Genomic DNA, 23,749 nt, shown 5'->3' with positions numbered 1-23,749 from the left:
CAGCAGTGTGAACCTCCATCATGCATCCTGCTGAATCCTGCTGCCCTGCATATGACACCTAGCCTTAGGATAGTGTAACCAGAGCAGACTCCTGGCCTTTCCCACATGCTGAGCAAAGCCATTCTGCACTCCAAGCACTGGGCCAGGCAGAAGTTATCTTCTCAGTCAATATGCAAACGTTTCAAAGGTGGGGAGATAAAAATACTACCCCACTTCATGGGAGAGGAAAAGGGACAAGGGGCCAAAAAGGACTGTCTGTCAGGTTTAGGAACTGAGTCTAAACCCACTGAGTGGTCTTCAGTCTTAACAGAATGTCCTGCTTCTGAGAGATGATACTGAAGCTTCAAAAGTTATATACAAAGCTATTGTCAACATGCCTGTTCAGGCAAACAAGTGGTGAACCTATTGCTTAATCCTGTTTTCAGAAACACTAATATATCAGAAAGCATCAGTTTCGTGAAACCATCAGTTCAAAATGTGATGCTGGTTTTCCTATGCATTTCCATTACCTTTTGTTTTTGGAAGCAAAAAGGTTAAATATCAAGGAGAAGCAATAAGTTAGGACTTGTATTCTAGTTTAGAGAAATAAGGCTAAACCAAACCTTTGTCAGAGTTAGAGCTTGCTGCTGATACTAACCTTTCTCCCCTTTGGTGACATGAATGCTGCTATAACAGCCTCATCTGCAGCTGAAATGTCCTCCAAGAGTGTCATGCTCACAAGGAATAGGATGCTGAAATCACAGCCTTCTCAGGGCTCATCTACTTTCTCTCTCTACTAAGGTAAAATCAGTCAGATCAAACATCTACCAGACATGGATCTGGCGAAAGTTCCTCATCATCCCAGCCACCCGGTGTTTCTCACTTCTCATATCAGAAATCTCCTTTGTAATGTAAACTTAAACCTCTAAAATCTGAACCATTCATGAGCACCTTGATGAAATAATTTCCTTCCTGTCACTAGCAGTCATGGAAGGATTTTTATATCATCACTTCTTCAGACCCTCCTCTCCTGGATCATCTTTTCTGGATGTCTGCTCTTGCCTGTGCTCTTCTGCAGTTCACATTTTTGCCTTAAAGCCAATGCAGCACTTATCCAAGGACTGCTTTGTTTCCTACTGATTATAGTAATCCTGCAAGGGCTTTTTCTACCTGATATCAAAGACATATTGTTTGGATTTTGATCCCGTTGTAAGGACCAGACTACCTCCTTCACAATAGCTGGAGTCAGCATGAGAGATTTAAGCTAAGCAGCATTTTTCCTGTTACCTAAGACATTTTTGCTTTGGACTGGGAGTAGAATTAGTTCCACAGTTATCACTAAAATAATTCAGTGGTTCTGCCTAAGTTAGCAAAAAATGTCTGATTAGTCCCCTGAAAACTCCCAAGTGCCTATTACTCATGGTCGTAGCTGACAGCGGACTCAGATCCAGCTCCATAACAAACTGCAGTGGAAATCCTGCCCCACTGCCTCTGACTGCTTTCAGATCATTCCCCGCATCTCCAGTTTAATCTGATCTAACTATAGCTTACTGGCAAATGACAATTCATAGTTAGGTGATTTTCAAAGTCTAATTGCTCCAGAGTTTTCTCAGTACTTCAGAATTTCTTAATTGTATTAGCCAAGGTGAGGATAATTGCTGCTTTCATATCCTTGAAACTTCTCATACAAAAGAGGCTTATGCAAGAATCTGCTCATTCTCTCCAATAAATGATCTCTCTGTTATTAAGGAGTGTGCATGGGGGGACTGCTGGGAAGCATTCCACTGCACCATTATGTACTTGAACAAAACTTGAAACTTGCAGATACAAGACTAAATTGTCTGCTCTGCAAGGAGACAACAAGCACTTTTTTTTTTTTTCCTTTTTTTTCTTTTTTTTTCTTGATGAGTGGTTTATTGCAGGGTATGAAGAGCTGCTGTTATTTCCCTGCCCTTGAAGAGCTGAGAGTTAATGCCTGGTCTATCACTTCCACTCGTGCATTCCCCAAACGTCATCTTGCTTGGACTTCCTCAAGGAAGAGTAAAAACCTCTTTGGACGATGGTGATAACTTAGGAGAAGAAGAAAAGTGGTCGTTTTTGGTTATATCGATAGTCTATGCCCAAACTATTTTAGAATCATAGAATCATAGAATCATTCAGGTTAGAAGAGACCCTTGGGATCATCGAGTCCAACCATCTACCCTACTCTACAAAGTCCTCCCCTACACCATGTCCCTTTAGTGTTACCTACCCTCAAAACTGAGTTGTTCCATCCCTTAATGTGTCGAGAGAGATGCTTTCTTGATTCAGCTTTATATATATCATCTATTCTGGCATTTTCACACGTAAAGATTTGATTCCAAGTTGACTTTTTAAATGGCTGGTGGAGGAGGAAGGAAAGGGGAGCATGTGTTGGGTTGAAAAACTGAATTTCCAGCTGCTTACGTCACTTGAGTGTGATAGTTTACAAAATCCATGTGCTGTAATCATGAGTGCTTAACACTGAAGTTAAATGTGATTTTCTTATGGTTATGGGCATTATTGGGCAGAAAACCAAAATGGAACTGTTCCCAAGCCTGACTAACTGTCATGAGAAATTACATGGTGGGAACAGAGAATGCTTCTGTTTAACTCTCGAAATTAAAACGTACAGTATCTTGTCAGTGCAGCCCTTAAATCTTTTCTCAGAAATTTTTTTCTCTCACTGTTCATTAAACAGTGAGTAAAAAGCGACAGTAGTTCTCCTGCTGCTGTTCTCAGTTGTGTTACCCTGTTTGTAACGCAGTAAAAGCCAGGGAGATACTTAACCACAACAGGTGAATATTCTCCTTTGGATGCATTTTTAAAAATTCAATATATCTGCAAGAAGCTTGCTGTTTGATTATTTTTCTTTAACGTTTTCCCCCTCATCCCCACTAATAATTATTGTTTGCTCTCCTTGAATTTACTGCAGATAAGCAAATGTGTCGTGTAAGAGGAAGGAATTACACTTGATATAAAGTACACGTCTTAAGACGGGCCCGTCTGCACAGATGGTTAAATCTTGTGCCTGAGCCAGTGGCATGTTTTGTGTGAGATGGGCTTTTTAATATGAATGGCTGGATTTTTTTTGCCTTTTTAAAAAATTAATAAATTACTAGCGACAAGCAGTTATTTACACACGTGAAACAGAACGCAACAGTATTTATCTCAAGACTTTCTGAGCAAAGGAAGGGAAAATGAGAGGAGAGGGCATGTTTTGCTACCCGGAGAAGATGATTTTTGATATTAACTCTGTCCCTTCTTGGAATCATAGAATCGTCTAGGTTGGAAGGGACCTTTCAGAGCATTGAGTCCTACCATCAAGCTAACTCTGATTAAAAAAAAAACAAACAACAACCCATCACTAAACCATGTTACTGAGCACCATGTCAAGCCATCTTTTAAATACCTCCAGGGATGGTGCCTCAACCACTGCCCTGGGCAGCCCATTCCAAGGCTTAATAACCATTTCAGTGTAAAAAATTTTTCCTTATGTCCAATCTGAACCTCCCCTGGTGCAACTTGAGGCCATTTCCTCTTGTCCCATCGCCTGTTCCTTGGGAGAAGAGACCAACCCCCCCTGGCTACCCCCTCCTTTCAGGGAGTTGTAGAGAGAAAGAAGGTGTCCCCTCAGCCTCCTCTTCTCCAGGCTGAACCCCCCCCAGTTCCCTCAGCCTCTCCTCACAAGACTTGTGCTCCAGACCCCTCACCAGCTCCATTGCCCTTCTCTGGACCTGCTCCAGCACCTCAAGGTCTTTTTTTAGAATCACAGAATCATAGAATGGTTTGGGTTGGAAGGGACCTCAAAGATCATCTAGTTCCAACCCCCCTGCCCTGGGCAGAGACACCTCCCACCAGACCAGGTTGCTCCGAGCCCCATCCAGCCTGGCCTTGAACCCCTCCAGGGATGGGGCAGCCACAGCTTCTCTGGGCAACCTGGTCCAGTGTCTCACCACCCTCATAGTAAAAAATTTCTTCCTGAGATCTAATCTGAATCTTTTTTCTTCCAATTTAAAACCACTTCCCCTTGTCCTATCATTACCCTTCCTGGCAAGGGTACCCTTTTTGTGGGAAGGGGCCCAAAACTTGACCCAGCACTTGAGGTGGGGCCTCACCAGTGCCGAGTACAGGGGGACGATCACCTCCCAAGTCCTCCTCCCCACGCTGTTCCTGATACAGCCCAGGATGCTGGTGGCCTTCTTGGCCACCTGGGCACACTGCTGGCTCCTGTTCAGCCCACAGTCCACCAACACCCCCAGGTCCTTTTCTGCCAGGCAGCTCCAGCCACTCTGCCCCCAGCCTGGAGCGCTGCAGGGGGTTGGTGGGACCCAAGGGCAGGACCTGGCACTTGGCCTTGTTGAACCTCATCCCGTTGGCCTCAGCCCATCCATAGTCTCCAGGATGAAGATTTGCTGCAGTGCTAACTTGCATTTCAGAGACTGATAAGTTTGTTTAAGCAATGATGGTTGGCACAACCCTCATTCCTGCGCAAAGATGCTTCTGACAAACCCTCTTTAGACCTGACAAAGTTCAGCAGTGATTTTTCCCTTGTTGACTTATTGCTAATTGCTAGTGTTAAGGTGCTTCCTCACTGGAAAAACACACAGGAACCCTCTGTGCTCCTTCTTGCTGCAGCCCAGCTACCATGGGCTGGCAAGATGAGGATTGTAGGAGGGGGTCATACTGATTGAGGACTTCCTGGGTTTTAATTCCAGTTTTTGTAGATACCTCCTGTTTTTAGCACTACCTAATGCAACATTTCTTTTTTTTTTTTTTTTCCGGTGTGGGCCATATTTCCATTTCAAACTGTTCTGTACCACTTTAAGAGCAGGAAATCACCTTAATTAAATCAAAGTAGAAAAAAAACAAACCACATGAGGAAGTTGATCTAAGTGCACGATGGAGATGAGCCTTGACAACCACGTACGGAACACACCAAAGTTGTTCTCGGTTGCTACCCAACTGCAACCATTTTGTATTTCCCTTCTTCTCCACCCTTGTTGAGTAGGTTGGAAGCTGGAAATTGTGCTTTAGCCCCTGACCCCTCCATCCATTTGAAGACCTGAGTAATTTTTTCTCTTTACTTGCATCTGGTGTGTAATCCTCAACTGTCCCAGGGCCCCTGGTCTCTTCAGGAGGTCTTTGAGAGTCATCTTGTTGGGTGAAGGTGATAGGGCTGGGGAGGGGTTACAATTTTGGCTTGGATGCTCACTGGTGGCAGAACTTCAAGGGTTAACATGCTAGCTGAGTAGTAGGTTGGAAGCTGGAAATTGTGCTTTAGCCCCTGACCCCTCCATCCATTTGAAGACCTGAGTAATTTTTTCTCTTTACTTGCATCTGGTGTGTAATCCTCAACTGTCCCAGGGCCCCTGGTCTCTTCAGGAGGTCTTTGAGAGTCATCTTGTTGGGTGAAGGTGATAGGGCTGGGGAGGGGTTACAATTTTGGCTTGGATGCTCACTGGTGGCAGAACTTCAAGGGTTAACATGCTAGCTGAGTGGGGAGTACTGAGAAATACTTTTTCAAACTTTATACTAAAATGTTTTTATTATCTTATAAAAAAAAAAAAAAAGGGACACCAAAGTTGTTCTCGGTTGCTACCCAACTGCAACCATTTTGTATTTCCCTTCTTCTCCACCCTTGTTGAGTAGGTTGGAAGCTGGAAATTGTGCTTTAGCCCCTGACCCCTCCATCCATTTGAAGACCTGAGTAATTTTTTCTCTTTACTTGCATCTGGTGTGTAATCCTTAACTGTCCCAGGGCCCCTGGTCTCTTCAGGAGGTCTTTGAGAGTCGTCTTGTTGGGTGAAGGTGATAGGGCTGGGGAGGGGTTACAATTTTGGCTTGGATGCTCACTGGTGGCAGAACTTCAAGGGTTAACATGCTAGCTGAGTGGGGAGTACTGAGAAATACTTTTTCAAACCTTATACTAAAATGTTTTTATTATCTTATGAAAAAAAAAAAAGCACTATATCCATATATAGACTTCTGGGATGGTTTTGCTCTTGTTTAGTTTCCAGCTGCGGTGAGCCTCTGATATTGCTGACATTTTTGTAACATGGCTCTGGATTTATTCCGAAATTGCTGTCAGAAGAGGCTGAACTCTGATCCCCTTGTACTTATTTTGCAGAGAGCAACCTCTTCCCCTTGCCAAAACAACGGTGTGTGTGCTGGACTTCCTTGGAAAATTACTTCCTACCTCTGCTTTTTTCTTTTCTTTTCTTTTCTTTTTTTACGCACTCAAGTCCAAATTGCTCAAATTGTTGGTGAATAGGAAGGTCATCTGTGATTGGAGGTAGACTCATACCCTTGTGAAAATGGTATAATGCTCTAGAAATTATAGTTCTAGTATCATTAGGTGAATTCATCTTTAGATCTCCTCTGCTAGCAAGTATTCTCTTAGTCCCTTTTATTTTCATGTTGAAAAGTCCCAAAGCCAGTGTATTTCCATGAAGGGCTATTTTGAGTATAGCACTGTGAAGGAGGAGAGGTTGTTTTCAGTCTGTTTAATCACTTCCGTATTCTTTATCGAGTGATAATACGGAAGGCAGGTATTTTGGGGCAAGAATTTTGCGCAACTTCAAATAAAAATAAGCATATTTTTTTTTCCTGAACTTTCTCTGTTTGATTTCTTACTGGATCAAATGCCAAAGGGTTTTGTTGGGAACAGGGTGGAAGCTGAGAACCTGGAGTTCCCTCTGGTGGCTGAGTGCTGCTGGAAAGCATGATCTATCTTTTTAAAGGAGTGATACTGAATATATTCAATCTGAAGATGAGCAGAATGAAAACTCTATAAATATTCATCTAAAATAGACTTCTGTCTTTCTACAAGACAGCTTTTTGGTACGTAACCATAAAATTTATTGCTGCTCGTTTCAAACTTGACTTTCTGCTTAGAAAAGTGTTGTGTAGCAGAAGGCATCTTTGTAATGAAAGGCTACTATGTTAAAATGAAGAACTGGCTTTTCTCAAAACATATTATATTTTTAAATGTACTGGGTTTTTCTAACCTTTTTAAAAATTGACTGGTTTTGAGGAGTATTCCATTCATGGCACCAAAGGGATGCGTGGATGAGGGCATCGCTGGGATAAAAATTAAATTGCCTGGTTTTTTGTTTGTTTTTTTATGGGTGTGCTGGGGAGAAATGTCCACCACGTGCACCTCTCACCACGTTGTCTTCAACATTTCCCTCTTTGCAAAGGGAAGAGCTTTTCTTGGAGTTGTGATGCATCATTGAAACGGTATCAAGATTTGCTCCCTCTTTTACCTTATTAAAAACTGAGGTTGCATGTTGTTTTCCAAAAATAGAGGACTGAGAGAGGCTGTCTGTGCATTTCTGGAGACGGATTGAGGGATGTGTGTGTGTATATCTACTAATTTTTGGTAACACACCAATATTTACACCGTCACAGCTGTCTCGAAAAACAACAACATAGTGTTTGGTTGGGCTAGAAGGCTGCCAATACACCACTTGGCACTGTCTGCCATGAAAATAAAAATAAAAATAAAAATAAAAATAATAATAATAATAATAATAATAATAGGCTCTTTGCAAAAGTCAGTCCTTCTTGTTTACTGGGTCTGAAGTGAAGTGTCTGCCTTCATTAGTGACCTTCTCTTACTGCATCCAAATTCAGAGATAATTCCCCCTCCTCCCCAAGTACTTTGTGTATTCAACGTCTTTGCAAAGACATTGGTGCTTTGTTTTGGCTTATTTTACTCTAAAAGCCTAAGTCTTACATTTTCTTAGTGCTAATCGTAGGGAATTTGTGGTATGTGTTGTCAGTGTAAAAAAGCTGTTTTGTAATAGGTACCTTTCTGTTCTGGGATATTTTTTTTTCTTAGGATTCCGTAGGTAATATGAATAATAACGAGTGGCATCATCCACACATTGATGTGTGTAATTCAAAGGAAAATACCCAATGCCAAATGTGAACTGATTGGAGAGAGATGTAGTTTTTGAGCATGTTTTCAATTAAACTTATAAAGTTAACCTCAGCTATCCTTGAGCTTCCCCTGAATTGGATCTCCCCTGATTTATTTTTTTTTTCCAGCCATTAAAAAAAACCAGTATTCCCTTTGGCTCTTAGGCTCTTGATCTGGGGAAGCCATTAATATACTAGAAGCCTTTTGGGACATGATCTTGACTGTGGTGGTGCATGTTCCCAGAAGTTAACATCTTCTGGACTTCGTGAGTTCTGCTGAGCTTTTCCTTTCATTTTCTTCTTTTTAAACTGAATTCCATTTTAGATGGAGGTACTTATAAAAAGATTCTGTTGTGAAGTGTGTTTCCACCCCTCTCCCCGTGTAGCAACGTGAATAACGATGAAATACTTGATTTTAAATTTCTGCTCTTGGGACTGTGTATATTTTGTTTGGTTTCAGAGCAGGAAAAAGTTGGTAAGGTGGTTCCTATCAAGGAAAAAAAAAATAATTCTGCTCAGGTTGTATCTGGGTTTTGGTCTATAACTTTGTTTTAAGCATTTAAGCTGTCTATATCCCTGCTAATTTTCTGTACTCCTAATGTCGATTTTGGCTCTGTTTTGTTTCTTCTAGACTAGTTTTGGTGCAGGATCTCTCTTCTGAATTAGTAAATTCCAGTGCAGTACTGAAACCATAAAAGAAGCTGTTTATTTGGACTTTGAACTGGTCCCTGATATTTGACTTATGTCAGGTTTTTGTAGTCTCAGCTTTACTTGAATCTTGGAAGTCACAGTCGCCTTTTGTCTTGAATGGAGTATACTTTTTTAAGTATTTAAGCTTTAAGTATTTAAGCTTTAGATTTCTTTTTTTCTTTTTCTTTTTTTTCCCCCGTTCTTTTGGGAGTTTCTTTTTTTCTTTTTCTTTTTTTCCCCCCATTCTTTTGGGAACAGTGCAGATACAGTACAGTCCTTCAAGTCTGACTTGGACCCTTGTTTTTTGGAATGGGGGAGGATGTGCTGGCAGGCTACAGAGGTAGCCTTTTTTTTTTGATAGGGTCTATAAAAAAAATAACATCAAGAAACTATCTTGGTCTGGAAATCTATCGATCTTTTGATTTAAAAAATTAACCTCTTACTTAAGTGAATTTCTATTTGGGAATTCTATATAGGAAGTTCTAAAGTAAATAGGAGTAAACTGCATATGTCAGCACAGCTGTTGCATAAAGCTGTTTTTATGTCCAGAGAAAAACATCTGGGGCTTGAAGTTCATGCCCATGTAGGTCTTTGTATTCTTGCTTTGTTAACTCTTCATGTTTGATGTAGAATATAGAAAAAAAGCATTCCCCTGCCTTATTTAATAGACTAAATGGCTGGGTTTTTTTAATAAGTATATTCCACTCAATTACAGACTGCTTAGAAATTTGAGGTGAATTTCTCAGCCTTGTGTTCTGAGATGCCAGTGAGCTGGCTGCTTTTTTGAGAGAAGTTACTAATGAAGCCTTCTCCAGATTTAAGAATTCCCTTCCTGATATCTTACTGTCTTTGCTTCTCCTTTATTATATAACTTTTCCTTCTAAATCTTTGTTTTACAGATTGAGGAAAGGCCAGAAAAAGACTTCGAGAAGGTAAGAAGGATCTTCTGAATTATTCTGCCAATAACACCCTTTTTTCATGGTCTTTTTGGTAGGTAGAACTCACACTCCAGAAGTCTTCTAGAAAATTCACTGTGGGGTAAAACTTTGAATTAATGGAGCTTTCTACTACTACTTTTTAACTTTTAAACCTCTGTGCTTATTCAGAGTTTAAGTAGTTGGCCCTCAGTAACAGTTCACTGAAATTGCTTTAGGCTAAGCCTAAACACTGTTTTTGTTTATTAGATTTTAATGATTTTAATGATGGTATTACATACAAATAAATAATAATAAAAAAGAGATGGATGCTGCAGTAGGGAGAATGCAGAACTTGGCTTAATGCAGAACTGTCACTACACTAAACAGTTAATGTGGCCACTGCTGCAGAATTGATAAATAACCATGAAAGGGAGGAGCTTGAGGGATAGTCAAAAGCATCCACAAAATGAATTATTACAAGTTTTGAAAAAATATCTGGCAAGATGATACTAGCCCCTAAAGACTTTGTCTAATTTAGAATTAATAGTTAGAAGCTAAGGCATGCAAACTCCTGTTTCAATTGCCCTTAAATACATCTGATTGGCCTTTTCTTGTTAGTTTTTCATCTTGTGGTTTGATTTTTTTTCTTCCTAGAAAATTACATTTTAATTTAATTTGATTAATTTAGAAATGCAAGGGTTGGCGCAATGTGTGTATTTAAAAAAAGAAAAACAACCCTAAAACTAGAAATATCAAAACCAAAAAAAACCAACCCCAAGAAACCAAACTACAAACCCACAGTGTATCTAGAAAAGAAAATTATAACCATTTTTAACTGTGTGTTATTGTAGGGAGCACGTACTGTTTCAAGTTTATCAGCAGCCACTTTAGCTTCTCTGGGTGGGACTTCTTCCCGAAGAGGCAGTGGAGATACATCTATCTCAGCTGATACAGAGGCATCTATTAGAGAAATTAAGGTAAGAAATACTTAAAACCAGCATAAAATGTTAGGACTCTGTCTCTTAGCTGTGGCTCTTTTGATCAGATTTTTTTATTATGCCTTGCACTTGACAAATTAATAAATTTCAAGTAAGATTACTTGAAAGTAGTGCTGGTGTTCCCATTAGTGGTGATAGAAATTATCAGTAAGAATTGGGACTGACAGGCTAATACTAATTAGGACTGTACCCTGTGTTATTATTAAATAGATTAATATTATCTAAAGGATATTCTTAAATATGATTTAGACTTCTTTCCAAAAAAGAAACTGTCTCGTCACCCCCTTTTTGGCAGTTCTGACAAAACAAATTGGGTGTAAATGAAAAATAAATAGTTTTATTAGAGAGATGCTGCTGGGAAGCTGGTGTGTATTGCAGGAATATTTGGGTGAAGTCCTGTGGCGTATGGTGTCGAATCAGACTGGTCATAACAGACACATCTCATCCCAACCTAAAAAAATAGGAAATGGACCCAATATAGCGCTCTGTTAGGAGGACTGAAATAAGAAGCACTGCACTTACTGGATGCTGATTTGGGGAGAGGGCTGTATTTTGTCATCTAATTTGTGATTTTGTGAAGTCAGACACCTTTGAATAGCAAATAGCTCTGCAATCTCATTGAGTGCTAGTCTGTAGCTAAACTGGGTTTTGTAATCTGTTTTAGGTTTTTTTTTTTTAATGTTCCAATCTAAAGACTATCTTAAAATGTTGGAGGCTTTGGAGCTGGGTCTCCATCTTCTCCTTAACGTTGAAGACTTTAATTTTTTCCATTCAAGAGCAACACAATTAGCATAAACTTCTAAAGAAGAAATGTCATTATCTGGCAAGGCTTCAGGTTAGGACCAGACCGTTCAACCCGTGTGGTAGAAATATTTAAATGAGAATTTTGGGTACCTGCTTGTCCCTCTCAGCTGCTCTTCTGCCCGTTAGTTTCAGTGGCATCCTTCACCTTTCTCACCCTTTCCCTCAGGATATCTATGAGTTAAAGGACCAGATTCAGGATGTAGAAGGCAAATACATGCAGGGACTGAAAGAAATGAAGGTACCGGTTTGCTGCAGACTGGGGGAGTGTGATCATTAACACCAGCTCATTAACTCACCGTTCAGAGAGTGGGGGTGTGAGCCCTAGAACTGACCTTGCATGCTTCCTTCTGGGTGTGAAAAGCGTTTCATTAACTGGAGAAGTCTCTTCTGATCTCCCTTGATTGTGGTGAGAAATGCTTCCCACTGTTAACTGAAAGGCTGCTGATTGCTATTGCATGTTGGCTTTGCTGTTTTGAGAAGGTAATCAATCACTTTGCTAGCAAATTAAAATAAATAATTAGGGTTGTTGGTTTTTTTTTAAATAGTTTCCTAATCTAGGAAGCTTAGCCATATTGGAAGGATTGTGGTGAGAAATGCTTCCCACTGTTAACTGAAAGGCTGCTGATTGCTATTGCATGTTGGCTTTGCTGTTTTGAGAAGGTAATCAATCACTTTGCTAGCAAATTAAAATAAATAATTAGGGTTGTTGGTTTTTTTTTAAATAGTTTCCTAATCTAGGAAACCTAACCATATTGGAAAATGAACTAAAACTCATGACCTACAGTGCTATGAAAAATCAGAATTTAGAAATTTGTATATTTTTATTTCGGTAAGATCCAGCCATACCTCTGGCAGGTTGTGGAGAAGAGGTGGTGACTATCATTTTGGTTGCACATTTAGATCGTAGAAGACACCCTTAAACAATTCTTGTAATGAACCTTCATGTAACAAAGCTCGTTACGTGAAGAATGAACGCTCCCACCAGTTCAGTTGGGACAAAGGAGGTCCTTACCACCTTCATGAAGCCATAAACGAATCTTGGTGCAGCAACTCACTTGTGCATCTGCGTACCACCACCTCATAAGGAAGCAGCAACATGAGCTGCATTTTTTTGGAAAAGGCAGTCTTCCAAATATATATATATATAGACATCCAGGCATAGAACGCAACGTTTATCGGCATAAATTGCTGACTGTGTCATCGGCTCAATGCTGTGACAGGTGAAGATGCTGCCATCTTACGTGATTTGGCCAAGAAGGCCAATGGCATCCTGGGGTGCATCAAGAAGAGTGTCGAAGGAGGAGGCCAATGGCATCTTGGGGGGCATCAGGAAGTGTGTTGAGGGAGGTCATCCTGCCCCTCTGCTCTGCCCTGGGGAGGCCCCATCTGGAGCATTGGGTCCAGTTCTGGGCTCCCCAATTCAAGGACAGGGAACTGCTGGAGAGGGTCCAGCAGAGGGCTACAAAGATGATGAGGGGCCTGGAGCATCTCCCTTATGAGGAGAGGATGAGAACCTTGGGTCTTTGAGGGACAGGACAAGAGGAAATGGGCACAAACTTGAATAGAAGAAGTTCCACCTCAACATGAGGAGGGATTTCCTTACTTTGAAGGTGGCAGAGCCCTGGCAGAGGCTGCCCAGGGAGGTGGTGGAGTCTCCTTCTCTGGAGACATTCCAAACCCACCTGGACAAGTCCATGTGCAACCTGCTCTGGGTGGCCCTGCTTTGGCAGGGGGTTGGACTTGATGATCTCCAGAGGTTCCTTCCCACCCCATGTGATTCTGTGAGTTCTCAATGGAAAAAAAGAGTAGTTTGGCCCTTTTTCTTGCAAACCTAACTGTTTTTTTGTTTTTTCCCCTGATCACTGTGCAGCAGGTGTAGCAAAATAATCACGCTGCATAAAAAATGTAGGTTGTTCTTCAATTTGTGTCCCCTCAGACTGCCTTTTGTGGTGATTTGTACCTGAGCCGCACTGGTTGACGCTAAGAAAGCCCACCATTGCATGCGGAAGGAATGGTGCAGCAGATACCTCAGCTTCTCACTTCCTTATACTTCCTTTCCAGCTCATTTCTGAAGTTTAATTCTACCACTCTTCCCAAACCCTGGCCGCTTTCCTTTGCTTGGTATTTCTCATCCTTGGGCTGGAAAGTGCACCAAAACACAGTTTGTGTTTGGAACTGTACAGATTTGTGTCCTTAAAGGCACATTCTCTCATTTGTCAACAGAAATGTAAACTAAGCTGATTCAAACTTAAATTTTGTCGTTATCTCACCATTACCACCCCGAGTTCCATTGACTGAATGAAAAGGGAAGTATATGAAACCTGCCTGTGCTTTAGATTGCAATTAATAGGACTAAGTTCTGAGAGAAAGTGCTTTATCTGTAAATTAAAGTGTTGACACCAGTGTCCTCCTTGTTTGCATATTTGCACTGTTTCGTTCAAGTAACTAATTTTATTTCTGTCGTAAATACTGCAAAGTTTGACTGCACAATGTGGAAAAGGATCCTGATCTTTATTTTGCCATCATCTGCTTCTATCAATACCTCAGTGTTTTATATTCAGGTCAAGCTGACAGGAGAGGTTTTTGAGCCCCTGGGAATTGCCTCTTGTAGAGTAAATTTGTAAAGAAGGGATTCGATGTAGGAAACTTACTGAAAAATGATGCATCAGATCGCAAGAGCTGCAGCTTTTTCATGGCAAATTGTAATTCCTGAGCCAGTGTATTTAGTGCTTCTCACACTGCAAGGATCTCTGAAGGTAATTCCTGAGCCAGTGTATTTAGTGCTTCTCACACTGCAAGGATCCCTGAAACTTGTGGGAAGTGGCTGTCAAACTGCTTTTAAATTAGGGCTGGAGATCATCTAAAATGATGTGAAATCAGGGCCAGTTTACCTTTAAAAAAAAAAAATTAAAAAAAATTCCAACTTGTCATCTTCAGCAGCTGCTTTGGGCTGCCAACGTGCAGGCAGGGGGGGAGGAGGGAGAAAACTCTGAGAAAGCAGAAGCTGAAGCAGCAGAGAACAAACAGGGAACGTTTTATCTCTCCTGAGGTAAGGTTCCTTACTTGTAAACAGCCGTCTGGTGGGGACACAGGGGAAGTTATCCTCGCCTTGGGACAGCTGGTAAACCTCTCTAGCACATGGTTAGCACTGGTTTCCCTAGGACTACTCAGCATGCTTGTGGTTAGTGCTTCATTTTCTCCTTGAAGGTGTCTTGCTTGGCAAAGTGTCCTCTATAACTGACTCTGACTGTGGTTGCTTCTTCTTTGCAGGACTCTCTAGCCGAAGTTGAAGAGAAATATAAAAAGGCTATGGTGTCCAATGCTCAACTAGACAATGAAAAAACCAATTTCATGTACCAAGTAGATACCCTAAAGGATGCGCTCTTAGAGTTAGAAGAACAGCTGGCAGAATCCAGGCGGCAATATGAAGAAAAAAGTAAAGTATGTATAAAGCTGTGGCATCTTATTTAACAGGGAAAGAAAAGGGGGGAGAGGGGATGTCGCAGAGACCTTTTTGGGGGTGGCAACCAAATTGCTATTCAAGATTTTAAAGAAGTTACCATTTCAGTTACTGTTAAAGCAAGTGGAACAGCAGGATATTATGTGGTTGTGATCATACAAATGGGCATCTTCCCTAAGTTTCTGTCTTAAAAAGCAATTTCTGAAGACGTGAAGAAATATTTTGTGTGGTAAGGCAATATTAATGTTATCCCACGTCCTTTTATATTCCTTCTTTAAAGTAACTTCAGAGGGCTTGTTCAGAGCTGTGCAGTTTATATAGTTAAGGCAGCTACAGGGTTGAGTGTTGAATTAAGTTTTACATGAATTTACCATCTGACAGCTAGTGAGCTGGTGTTAAATACTAAAGCTGTGGCTCGTGTTAGCTCTTCAGAACTGGCTGTTTAGCTTGGATATTTGACTATAGTGTTACTTCAAAACATATAGCTCCTGGAAGATACAGTGTGGGGGGTTTTTTAAAGCACAGAGCATCTAGCTAACTTTTAGTACACAGTTACATGGAAAGAATAGGTTAAATTGTCATCCATTTGTCCGTGAAGTCTGCAGGATTTGAGTGTAAGAGGAAGTGTTTTGGAAAAATTGTAACACAGTTACATGGAAAGAATAGGTTAAATTCTCATCCATTCATCTGTGAAGTCTGCAAGATTTGAGGGTAAGAGGTATTCACTGCCAGCCTGCTGCTCAGCTTGCAACACTGGCTAAATGATGCCTGTCACTTCTATATCGGATGGAATAACAGTGTTTTGGAAAAATTGTCTTCTTGTGGAAATGTGATTAGAGGAATATTCAGGCATTGCACTGCAGTAAGCATTTTCTTTGTGTTTAGGCTTATTTTCTCTTTTTTTTTTTTTTTTCATGGGATGCTACTTTTGACCGATAAATATGTCATTTCATTATTCATAGGAATTTGAGAGGGAGAAGCATGCTCATAGCATATTGCAGTTTCAGTTCATGGAAATCAAAGAGGCTTTGAAGCAAAGAGAAGAAATGCTTGCAGTAAGTAACATTATTTTTTTTAAAATTATTTCTTTGACTGGTGTGTTCCCAGTTAGCAGTAGGAGTGTAGAAGGTGAGGCGTGGAGAATTTTATTCCCTACTCAAGTTTCTCACCTGAAGAAATACTGGTGTTTCAGGCCAAACAGGTTCAGAGCTAATAGAAATAGTACTTTTGTAGGTATTATCTGAAACTGGACTTTTTTTTTTTTTTTCTGCCTTGTCTGTAATATGAAATAAGCTGTGTTTCATACAGCTGTTTGTGGAGAAAAAGGGGAAAACTGATGAAAGTGTCTTAACTTTGTTGCAAGTCATCTTGTGGACAGTAAGATTGTCTCCAGGAGTGTAGGTTTAGTTGAGATGGTAGAAACTGCCTGCAGATACTCTTTAGCACCTGACTTTTTTCATTCTTTGGCATCACTGCAATCTTGACCTTCTCTGTTAACCTCTTACCTGCTTTCTGTCTTCTTGTTTTCCTCCCGTCTCTCAGGAAATCCAACAGCTGCAAAAGAAACAGCAGAACTATGTCAGGGAAATTTCTGATCTTCAGGAGACAATAGAATGGAAAGACAAAAAAATAGGGGTAGGACTTGTCGACTCCTGAAATGTGTTCAGAGTGGCACCCTCATTGTCCAGCTGAATTTGCTTTTTGCAAAACCTCATGAATAAAAATCCTCCTTAGTGACTTTGCTTGGTGTGGCTTGTCTTGCTGTATTACCAGTGAATTAGCAGTAGCATAAAATCCAAGAAAAATGTAGCAGCTGGGTAATTCATTTGCTGTGGTGCACCATTTCTATTTGCCATCTTGAGAAAGGAAGTGCTATTTATAATGCAATTCCATCAGCGCTGAATTTGCGCTGATTCAGATTTAATCTGCAGACTGAGCAGAAACTGGAGTGTGATACAAAAGCAATAGAGCTATTTATGGGCTATTGGGATGAAATTCTCTAACTCTCCTTTGCTTCTAATCCCTTCCCACCAGCTTCTATCGAAGCCAAATGGGCACCTGCTCTTACTTAAAAGCATGTCTTTCTTTTTTAATGATGAGCACTGAAAGACTTTCTGAATATAGATGGAGAAAGAAATCTAGCAACTTGCCTATGGTTGCAATGTCCTATAACTTGTAGGAATTTGAAACTCAAAATTTCCTCATTTTTTTTGTTACTGTTCTATTTGAGTATTTATACAGAAATACTTCAGGGGGTTGAGTAGCAAAATAGGCATTTGCACGTGGTACATCCCGGTCTAAAGGTGACTTATTTTTCAGCTTTTAAATTAATTGATATGTACTGCACCCATAAAGGTAACCCATGGAATAGAAAGACTAGTAAAATCTGCTGGGCCTGCTTTTGTGCCATTAACACATGGGAATTGCATTATGTCTTCAACGTGCACCCTGAAGTAATATGGATATCAATTAACTTGTCTAGCAGGTAACAACAAAAAGTGGATCCTTGTTTACAGGATCCCTAATGAAGGATTGGGCTCTGAATGTCTTTAGTAGGAATGCCTGGTTATCGAATAAGCTGTGCATTTCTTGGATTTGAAGTTTTATCTGTGTGTATGTAAACTGGTCCTTTAATCTGTAAACTCTACCTTTTTCATACGTGCCACTTCCATGAATCTCTGAATATCTTAAATTGGCTCACTTTTCTTTACACTTTGCTTTTCATGCTCTTTACTTGTCTCCCTTCCTCTCTTCACATCTCCTCGCCCTCTGTCTGTGTTGGGAACTCAGGCATTAGAGAGGCAGAAAGATTTCTTTGATTCCATAAGGAGTGAGCGGGATGACCTTAGAGATGAAGTGGTTGTGCTGAAGGAGCAACTGAAGGTACGCAAGAGGAATAAAAGACATTTCTATTCTACTGCTGCCTCTTTCCTCCTGTGCTTTTTTTGCAGGAAATTTGAATCTAGCTTAATAGCAAGAATTGGAGGACTTTGTAGAGTAGGGTAGATGGTTGGACTCGATGATCCCAAGGGTCTCTTCCAACCTCAATGATTCTATGATTCTATGAATTCTATTTTCATGTTGCCTGTAAGTTGCCAATATAAAGTCTTTCTCCCTAATATTCACAGTGAGCCCCTAGTATAGCCTGTAGGATTAAGCAGTTGCTTTTGTAGGAGACACTTCTCTGAGGAACATTTTGCACAGCAGATTTATGTTGGTTTGGTTTTTTGTTAAAAAATAAATAAATAAAAAGCTGGGATGACATACTTTCCCTCATAATGGCTAAACTGTAATATTCTGTGCTCTTCTCTGACTTCCAGCCATTTTTAATGTAAGGATTGAAGCAATTGTTTATTCGGAATGTCAAGGACAAGAAGGCCTGAACTGTCCTCCCCTTTCTGAGCAGCAGGCTCTAAAGCATTTCTTTTGCTTCTCCCCAGAAACATGGAATAATCCCAGACTCTGACGTAGCCACCAACGGGGAGACATCAGACATTCTTGATAATGAAGGCCACTTGGATTCTTCTAAAAATGTTGCAGGCACAACTCAGGCATTAAAGCCAGGAAGCGAGGCGATGCTAGGTAAGTGCTGTATAGCCTTTCACATCTCTCTGTCTGTCTGTCTGTCCATTCCTTCATCTCTGCTTGGAGTTTGGGCGTTTGTTAGTAGGACAATTAACACATCACGCAGCATGCTACTTGTCAAATCACTTCCTATTGCATTTTTCTGCTTAATATTAATTACTACTTCAAGTATGTTGGGCAGTTTCCTGCAAAGGCAGACTTCAGCTCCCATTCAAGGAGTCAAAGGACAAGAATAAAAATCTGACATTACAGATAAGTAGCAATCATTTAGATTACTGTTTAAACCCTGAATTTGAAAATTGTCCCAGAATAATCTTACTGTTGTTGAATATTATTCAGCACGTCTTAAAGAATCAGCAAAAATCTATAAAGAACTTATATGTTGGTTCATTTATATACCTGAGAACTCTTAAGTGTCTGCTGAACAACAGTGCTGGGCACTGTTAAAACACACAAATGGATGAATTCGTTGTTCTTGGTATCTATTGACCCTTACATATTAACACTTCAACATCTGCTGAACAACAGTGCTGGGCACTGTTAAACCACACAAATGGATGAATTTGTTGTTCTTGGTATCTATTGACCATTACATATTAACACTTCCACATTTTTTACTTGCTGTAACAGGATTACCATTGGTAAATTCAAAGAAGATAACTCTGAGGTGGATAGTATTAGGAAGGGGAAATCTGGATGGCAAAAACTTTGCTCTTGCGCAGTTGTGACGAATGGCCTCTCAGAAAACTATTACACTAGTGGAAAGTAAGGAAATAATAGATTTTTTTCTGTTGTTTTTGTTCTAAATGAACATACTAATAAATAGCAACAGGCAGCCGACTATTGCGATGGCAAGCGATTTTGCTTTTAGCTGTTGGCTGCTTTTTCCTCACTCAGTTTTTGTGTGGAAACAATATGGAACACCAAAACCAAGGTAAGGGTGTATTTTTAAATGTAACGTGTTTTCTGTCTCTTCCTATTCTGGTTTTTGGGTTTTGTTTTGTTTGGTTTTTTGGTTTTTGGTTTTTTTTTTATTTGGAAATAGGTACAACATAGACCCAAAAGCTAACTGCTGAAACCACAAACGCTGTTGTAATACCTGTTGCTTCTAAATATAAATTGAAGAAAAACTGTTAGAGACACGTACACAAACACACATCCCTTTGAAGAAAAACTGTTAGAGACACGTACACACACACACACACCCCAGCTGTTGTAATACCTGTTGCTTCTAAATATAAATTGAAGAAAAACTGTTAGAGACACGTACACACACACACACACCCCAAAAACCACAGAAGTCCCCATCCCTTTGGCTGGATGAAGTGGCTGTCAGGGGCACTGAGTGCCTGAGCTTTGGTCTGTGTTGGTAATGTTAAAACAGCTGAACCACTTGCTTGCCAAACAGATTTCACATTCAGTGTTTGGCATCTACACTGATTATGCCTGTTTATGATACTTAGGAGTCAAATATTACAGAATGATCTTTGATCACGTCATTATAATGGCATCAGACACACTTTTGCATGCATAGAGTAGTGTCAGCGTTAAAGTTGGAGATAATATTGCCGAGAGAATAATCTTTACTGTTAGTGTTACATCTGCAAGTGTTACTGTTAAATTGCACTGCTTCAAACAAGTTGTTTCATCTACAAAAGCTGTAATTCACACAGCCGAGAGCATAAATCTCTTACTTTACAAAACACAAGCCAGCACCAGAGACTTGTTGCTTTGAAAGGGTGGTGGTGAATTTCACTGATCAAAAACCCCGGACCCTTACTAATTCAATTGCTGCTTTGCCTCACGTCATTGGCAAAAGCTGATCTTTTCTTAACCTATTCTTTGATTCATTCTCTTTCGGGTTTTTAAGTGGGGAGGTAAGTGCTGTGGTGCGGGCCCTTCAACTTTCTCAATGGTCTTTTAGGCAAAGCCAATGAAGTGGACATGAAAAATGAGATTTTGGAGGATGTGGGGAAAAGAGAAATCTTGCAGAATACTGAGCGTGAGGAACACAAAGAGGAGTCTGAGGAGCAGGAAGTACAGACATTGCATGCTGATGAAAATGCAGAGGCAGAACATATGGTTGAAGAACGTGATGCCCAGTCAACAGCCATGGTACCAGGTAGTAGGTTTACAGAACAAATTCAAAGCCTCACCGAACACGTATCGGGGAGCGCTGCTTCAAATGATGGTTTGAGAAAGGAGACAGAGTCCACAGGCCCAGCAGTCCACCAGCCCGTTAGTACGGAGGCTGAACACCACGACTTAAATGCAAGGACAAATCAGAACTTAGAGGTGGGCTCTCCGCAAGGTCATCAAACTTCTGAGACTCCTCAGGAATTGCCTAGTGTCTTAGGTACAGAGCATGAACTGGAAGAGGCTGCGCCCCAAGGGGAAGAACGAGAGGATCTTACAACTTCCCATGGCCCAAGTAGTAATGAAACAGATCAGGAAGCTGATATTGCAAGTGAGAGCTGTGAGTTGGTTTGTACCCAGGCAGAGCTACCAGAGGTTACGGTAGAAGGTTTGCCTAGAGAAGAGATAAATGGGGAGAGTCATGTTGAGGAACTCCAGCGCTCAGAAGAAGGTGCTGAAAAGGAGGTTACAAATGTCTTGGAGGAAAAGCTTGTTGAAAGCAAAGACTGCACTGATGGCCGAATTGATAAAGCAGGAGGTGATAGAGCTGAAGAAGAAAATGAGGTTGGGGACACAGTTGAGGGTCAGACGAGGGAAACGGAGTCTGTGGGTTTGGAGGGGACAGAGTCATGTGAAAGTGGTGTCCCAGCAGATAAAAGTGAAAAGGAATGTGGAGGCGATGAGGCACACATCCAACCAGTTCCTTCAGAGGACAGTGCTCCAGCACCATCAGAGGAACAAAATATGCAAGATAAAGCTGAACTTGAAAACGCTGTGGCCGAGAAGGACGGGCAGAAGGAAGTATTATTAGAAGAGCTGGAGTTGTGTTCAGATTCTGCAGGAGCAGGCGGGCAAGATAAGGCATCTGTGGAGGCTGTAGGCTGCATGATGGAGGTAGAAGGAAGTGTGCTGCAGCAGGCAGAGCTAGACACAGATGTTGGGAAAGAGGTGACGACTCAGGAAAACAGTTCAGACCCAAGTGTTTTAGATGACAAAATTAAAGAGTCCAAATTGGAAACAGGGGATGAGGCCGGGAAAGGAAAGGAAAGCGGGACAGAACAGGGAGAAGACTTACAGGCAAAGGTGGAAGCTAAAACAGATCAGTGTAGTGAGGAAACAACAAGTGATAAAGTAGGAGAAAAAAATATTAGTTTAGAAGGTGAAGCGCAGAATGTAGTTAAACAAGAGGAAGGTGAATCTAAAGAGGAGGCAACTGTAGATGTTAGTGTAACTGCTGAAAACAAAGTTGATAAAGAAGCACTGGAAGAAAATGAGGAAGGGTTAGAGCTTGCAGGTCACAATGGTGGTGGATTTGCTTCTGAGGAAGCTGCAAATAATTCCCTGGCACAGAAAGATGAGCAGGATGAAAGCGTTAGCGAACAAGTTAAATTGGAGGGCCCAGCAGAGGAAAGACTGGAAGATGATGGTGATGCATTTGATTTTGATGAAGAGTCAAAAAAGATACTAGAAACTGATGAAACCTGTGATGGAGACAAAGCTGATACAGAGAAAGGTGGTGATGATGGAGCAAATGGTGCTGTTGGAAAGGCTGCCCCAACAGACACAGCTGGAGAAAGAACAGGCAAAACAGAAACCAAAGATGCCTTGACTGAAGGTGACAGCTTGGAGCATAAAAAAGGAGACAAACCTGAAGACCCTGGCAGCTTGCAAGGGGAAGCCTCATGGAAAACAGATGAGAAGACTGACGCGACGGAAGATGAAATCAAAGTATCAGATTCTAATGAAGTGGAAAAAATACCGGATGAAGATGTTTCAGAACAGGATTTGGAAAGTGCTGGCAATAACCGGGACGAAAGCAAGGAGGATTTGCAGGGGGGTAGAAGGGGTAAAGGTAAATCCAGGGATGACTGTACAATATCATAAGTTCAAAATCTCAAGACTCCACGAGTTATATGCCATTTGATCAGTCCCGATACGGAAACATGCACTTTGCACAATACATCAGACCTTAAGACTATTATTAAAAGTTTTTTTTTTCTTTCTAGGTAGCTCTCATCATAATACAACGTTATGTAAGTGATAATGATGCAAGTATTAAGTTATTCACTGCTGTACCTAGCCACAAGAAATCATGCGTGGGTTTTGCTGTGTCTCAGGTTTAAAGTTTATCACCAAAAGAGCAAGCTTCACCAATTGACTATTCAGACTTATCTTGCAATTAAAGTACTTTTAGCTTGGGTAACTGCTACTGAGGAATTTCTATAGGAAATTCTCTTTTTCTAGCCTAGATGATAGGTATCTTGAATGTACTTATGTGGATTGGACCTTTGTGTAGTAAGTACAGTAAATACATAAACACTTCATGAAGGAACTCTAGATCAGCAACACTGATCTGATCTTGGAACTTCTTTCTGAATCATTAAAGCTTAGGAACCAATTATTTTTATTTTTTTTTTCTATGGAAAAAAAAAAGATATTTTCATTCCACCTTCTGTGTATTTCTAATATGGTCATATTCCAAAATATAGTTAGAACACTGTGAATGTACTTAGTCTAAACACTTGGGAAGAACAATATACAGTTTAAAGAAAGTGCAACATACAGGTCTTAATTTGGAATAAAGGAATAAATATATACATGTTTACTTCATCTAGGCACCACAACAGGCCTTTTACACCATGTCTCACATGGGGTTGTTTTATTTTTTTTTCTGAAGAAAGTGTCAATACACACTGTAATGTGTGCTTAGGTTTGCTATGAAGTACTGTCTAGCTATGAATATATAAAAGATCTATTTTTCCAAGAGGTTTTTTTTTGTTTTGTTTAAAATTGCATTCCCTTACTGCATTGTTTTTTGCAAACTATGATTCTGAAGGAATGTTTTTATCTCTGAAAAAAATCTTACCTCTTCCTTTTGGGAAAGAAGATGACTTTGCATGTCTTAATTCTTCTTGGATATCAGACCAAAGACAATTGTTATTCTGTGTGCTATTCCCCATGCCTTTTTGAAAAGCTGGATTGTTTTGAATTGCTGGCATAAATTAGACTCTCCGTTGGTTAGTATAATTCATCTTGCATCTTTGCTAGTGCTTGGGAGGAAGAGTATGTTTTTGCATACTTAAAAATTCATTTAAAGTTGGTTTAAGCAGTGAACATCCCAAGGGGAATGCAAGTTGAGGAGCTGGGAGGGGGCTAGGGGCACTGTGGAAGGCTGTGTTTGTGTCGATGTTACAAAGTTGATGGAGTACAAACAGACTGCAAAACTTCAAGATGTA

The 23,749-nt window shown here is 40.5% G+C and overlaps 1 protein-coding gene across 1 annotated transcript in view; it reads left to right on the top strand.

Annotated features, from left to right (window-relative positions):
• LRRFIP1 (leucine rich repeat (in FLII) interacting protein 1) overlaps positions 1–23,749 on the top strand; it is a 235,419-nt gene that overhangs the window by 198,383 nt on the left and 13,287 nt on the right. The window contains exons 16-23 of the mRNA XM_014951710.1: positions 9,513–9,545; positions 10,382–10,507; positions 11,499–11,570; positions 14,603–14,773; positions 15,755–15,847; positions 16,335–16,427; positions 17,583–17,675; positions 18,233–18,374. Coding sequence (XP_014807196.1) covers positions 9,513–9,545; positions 10,382–10,507; positions 11,499–11,570; positions 14,603–14,773; positions 15,755–15,847; positions 16,335–16,427; positions 17,583–17,675; positions 18,233–18,374 — 823 coding nt within the window. The remainder of the gene's footprint in view (positions 1–9,512; positions 9,546–10,381; positions 10,508–11,498; positions 11,571–14,602; positions 14,774–15,754; positions 15,848–16,334; positions 16,428–17,582; positions 17,676–18,232; positions 18,375–23,749) is intronic.

Source organism: Calidris pugnax, unplaced genomic scaffold, assembly GCF_001431845.1.
Source record: "Calidris pugnax isolate Ruff unplaced genomic scaffold, ASM143184v1 scaffold184, whole genome shotgun sequence".
Lineage (NCBI taxonomy): Eukaryota > Metazoa > Chordata > Aves > Charadriiformes > Scolopacidae > Calidris > Calidris pugnax.
The sequence above is the reverse complement of the archived record's forward strand: the minus strand, read 5'-3'. Positions and strand labels throughout refer to the sequence as shown.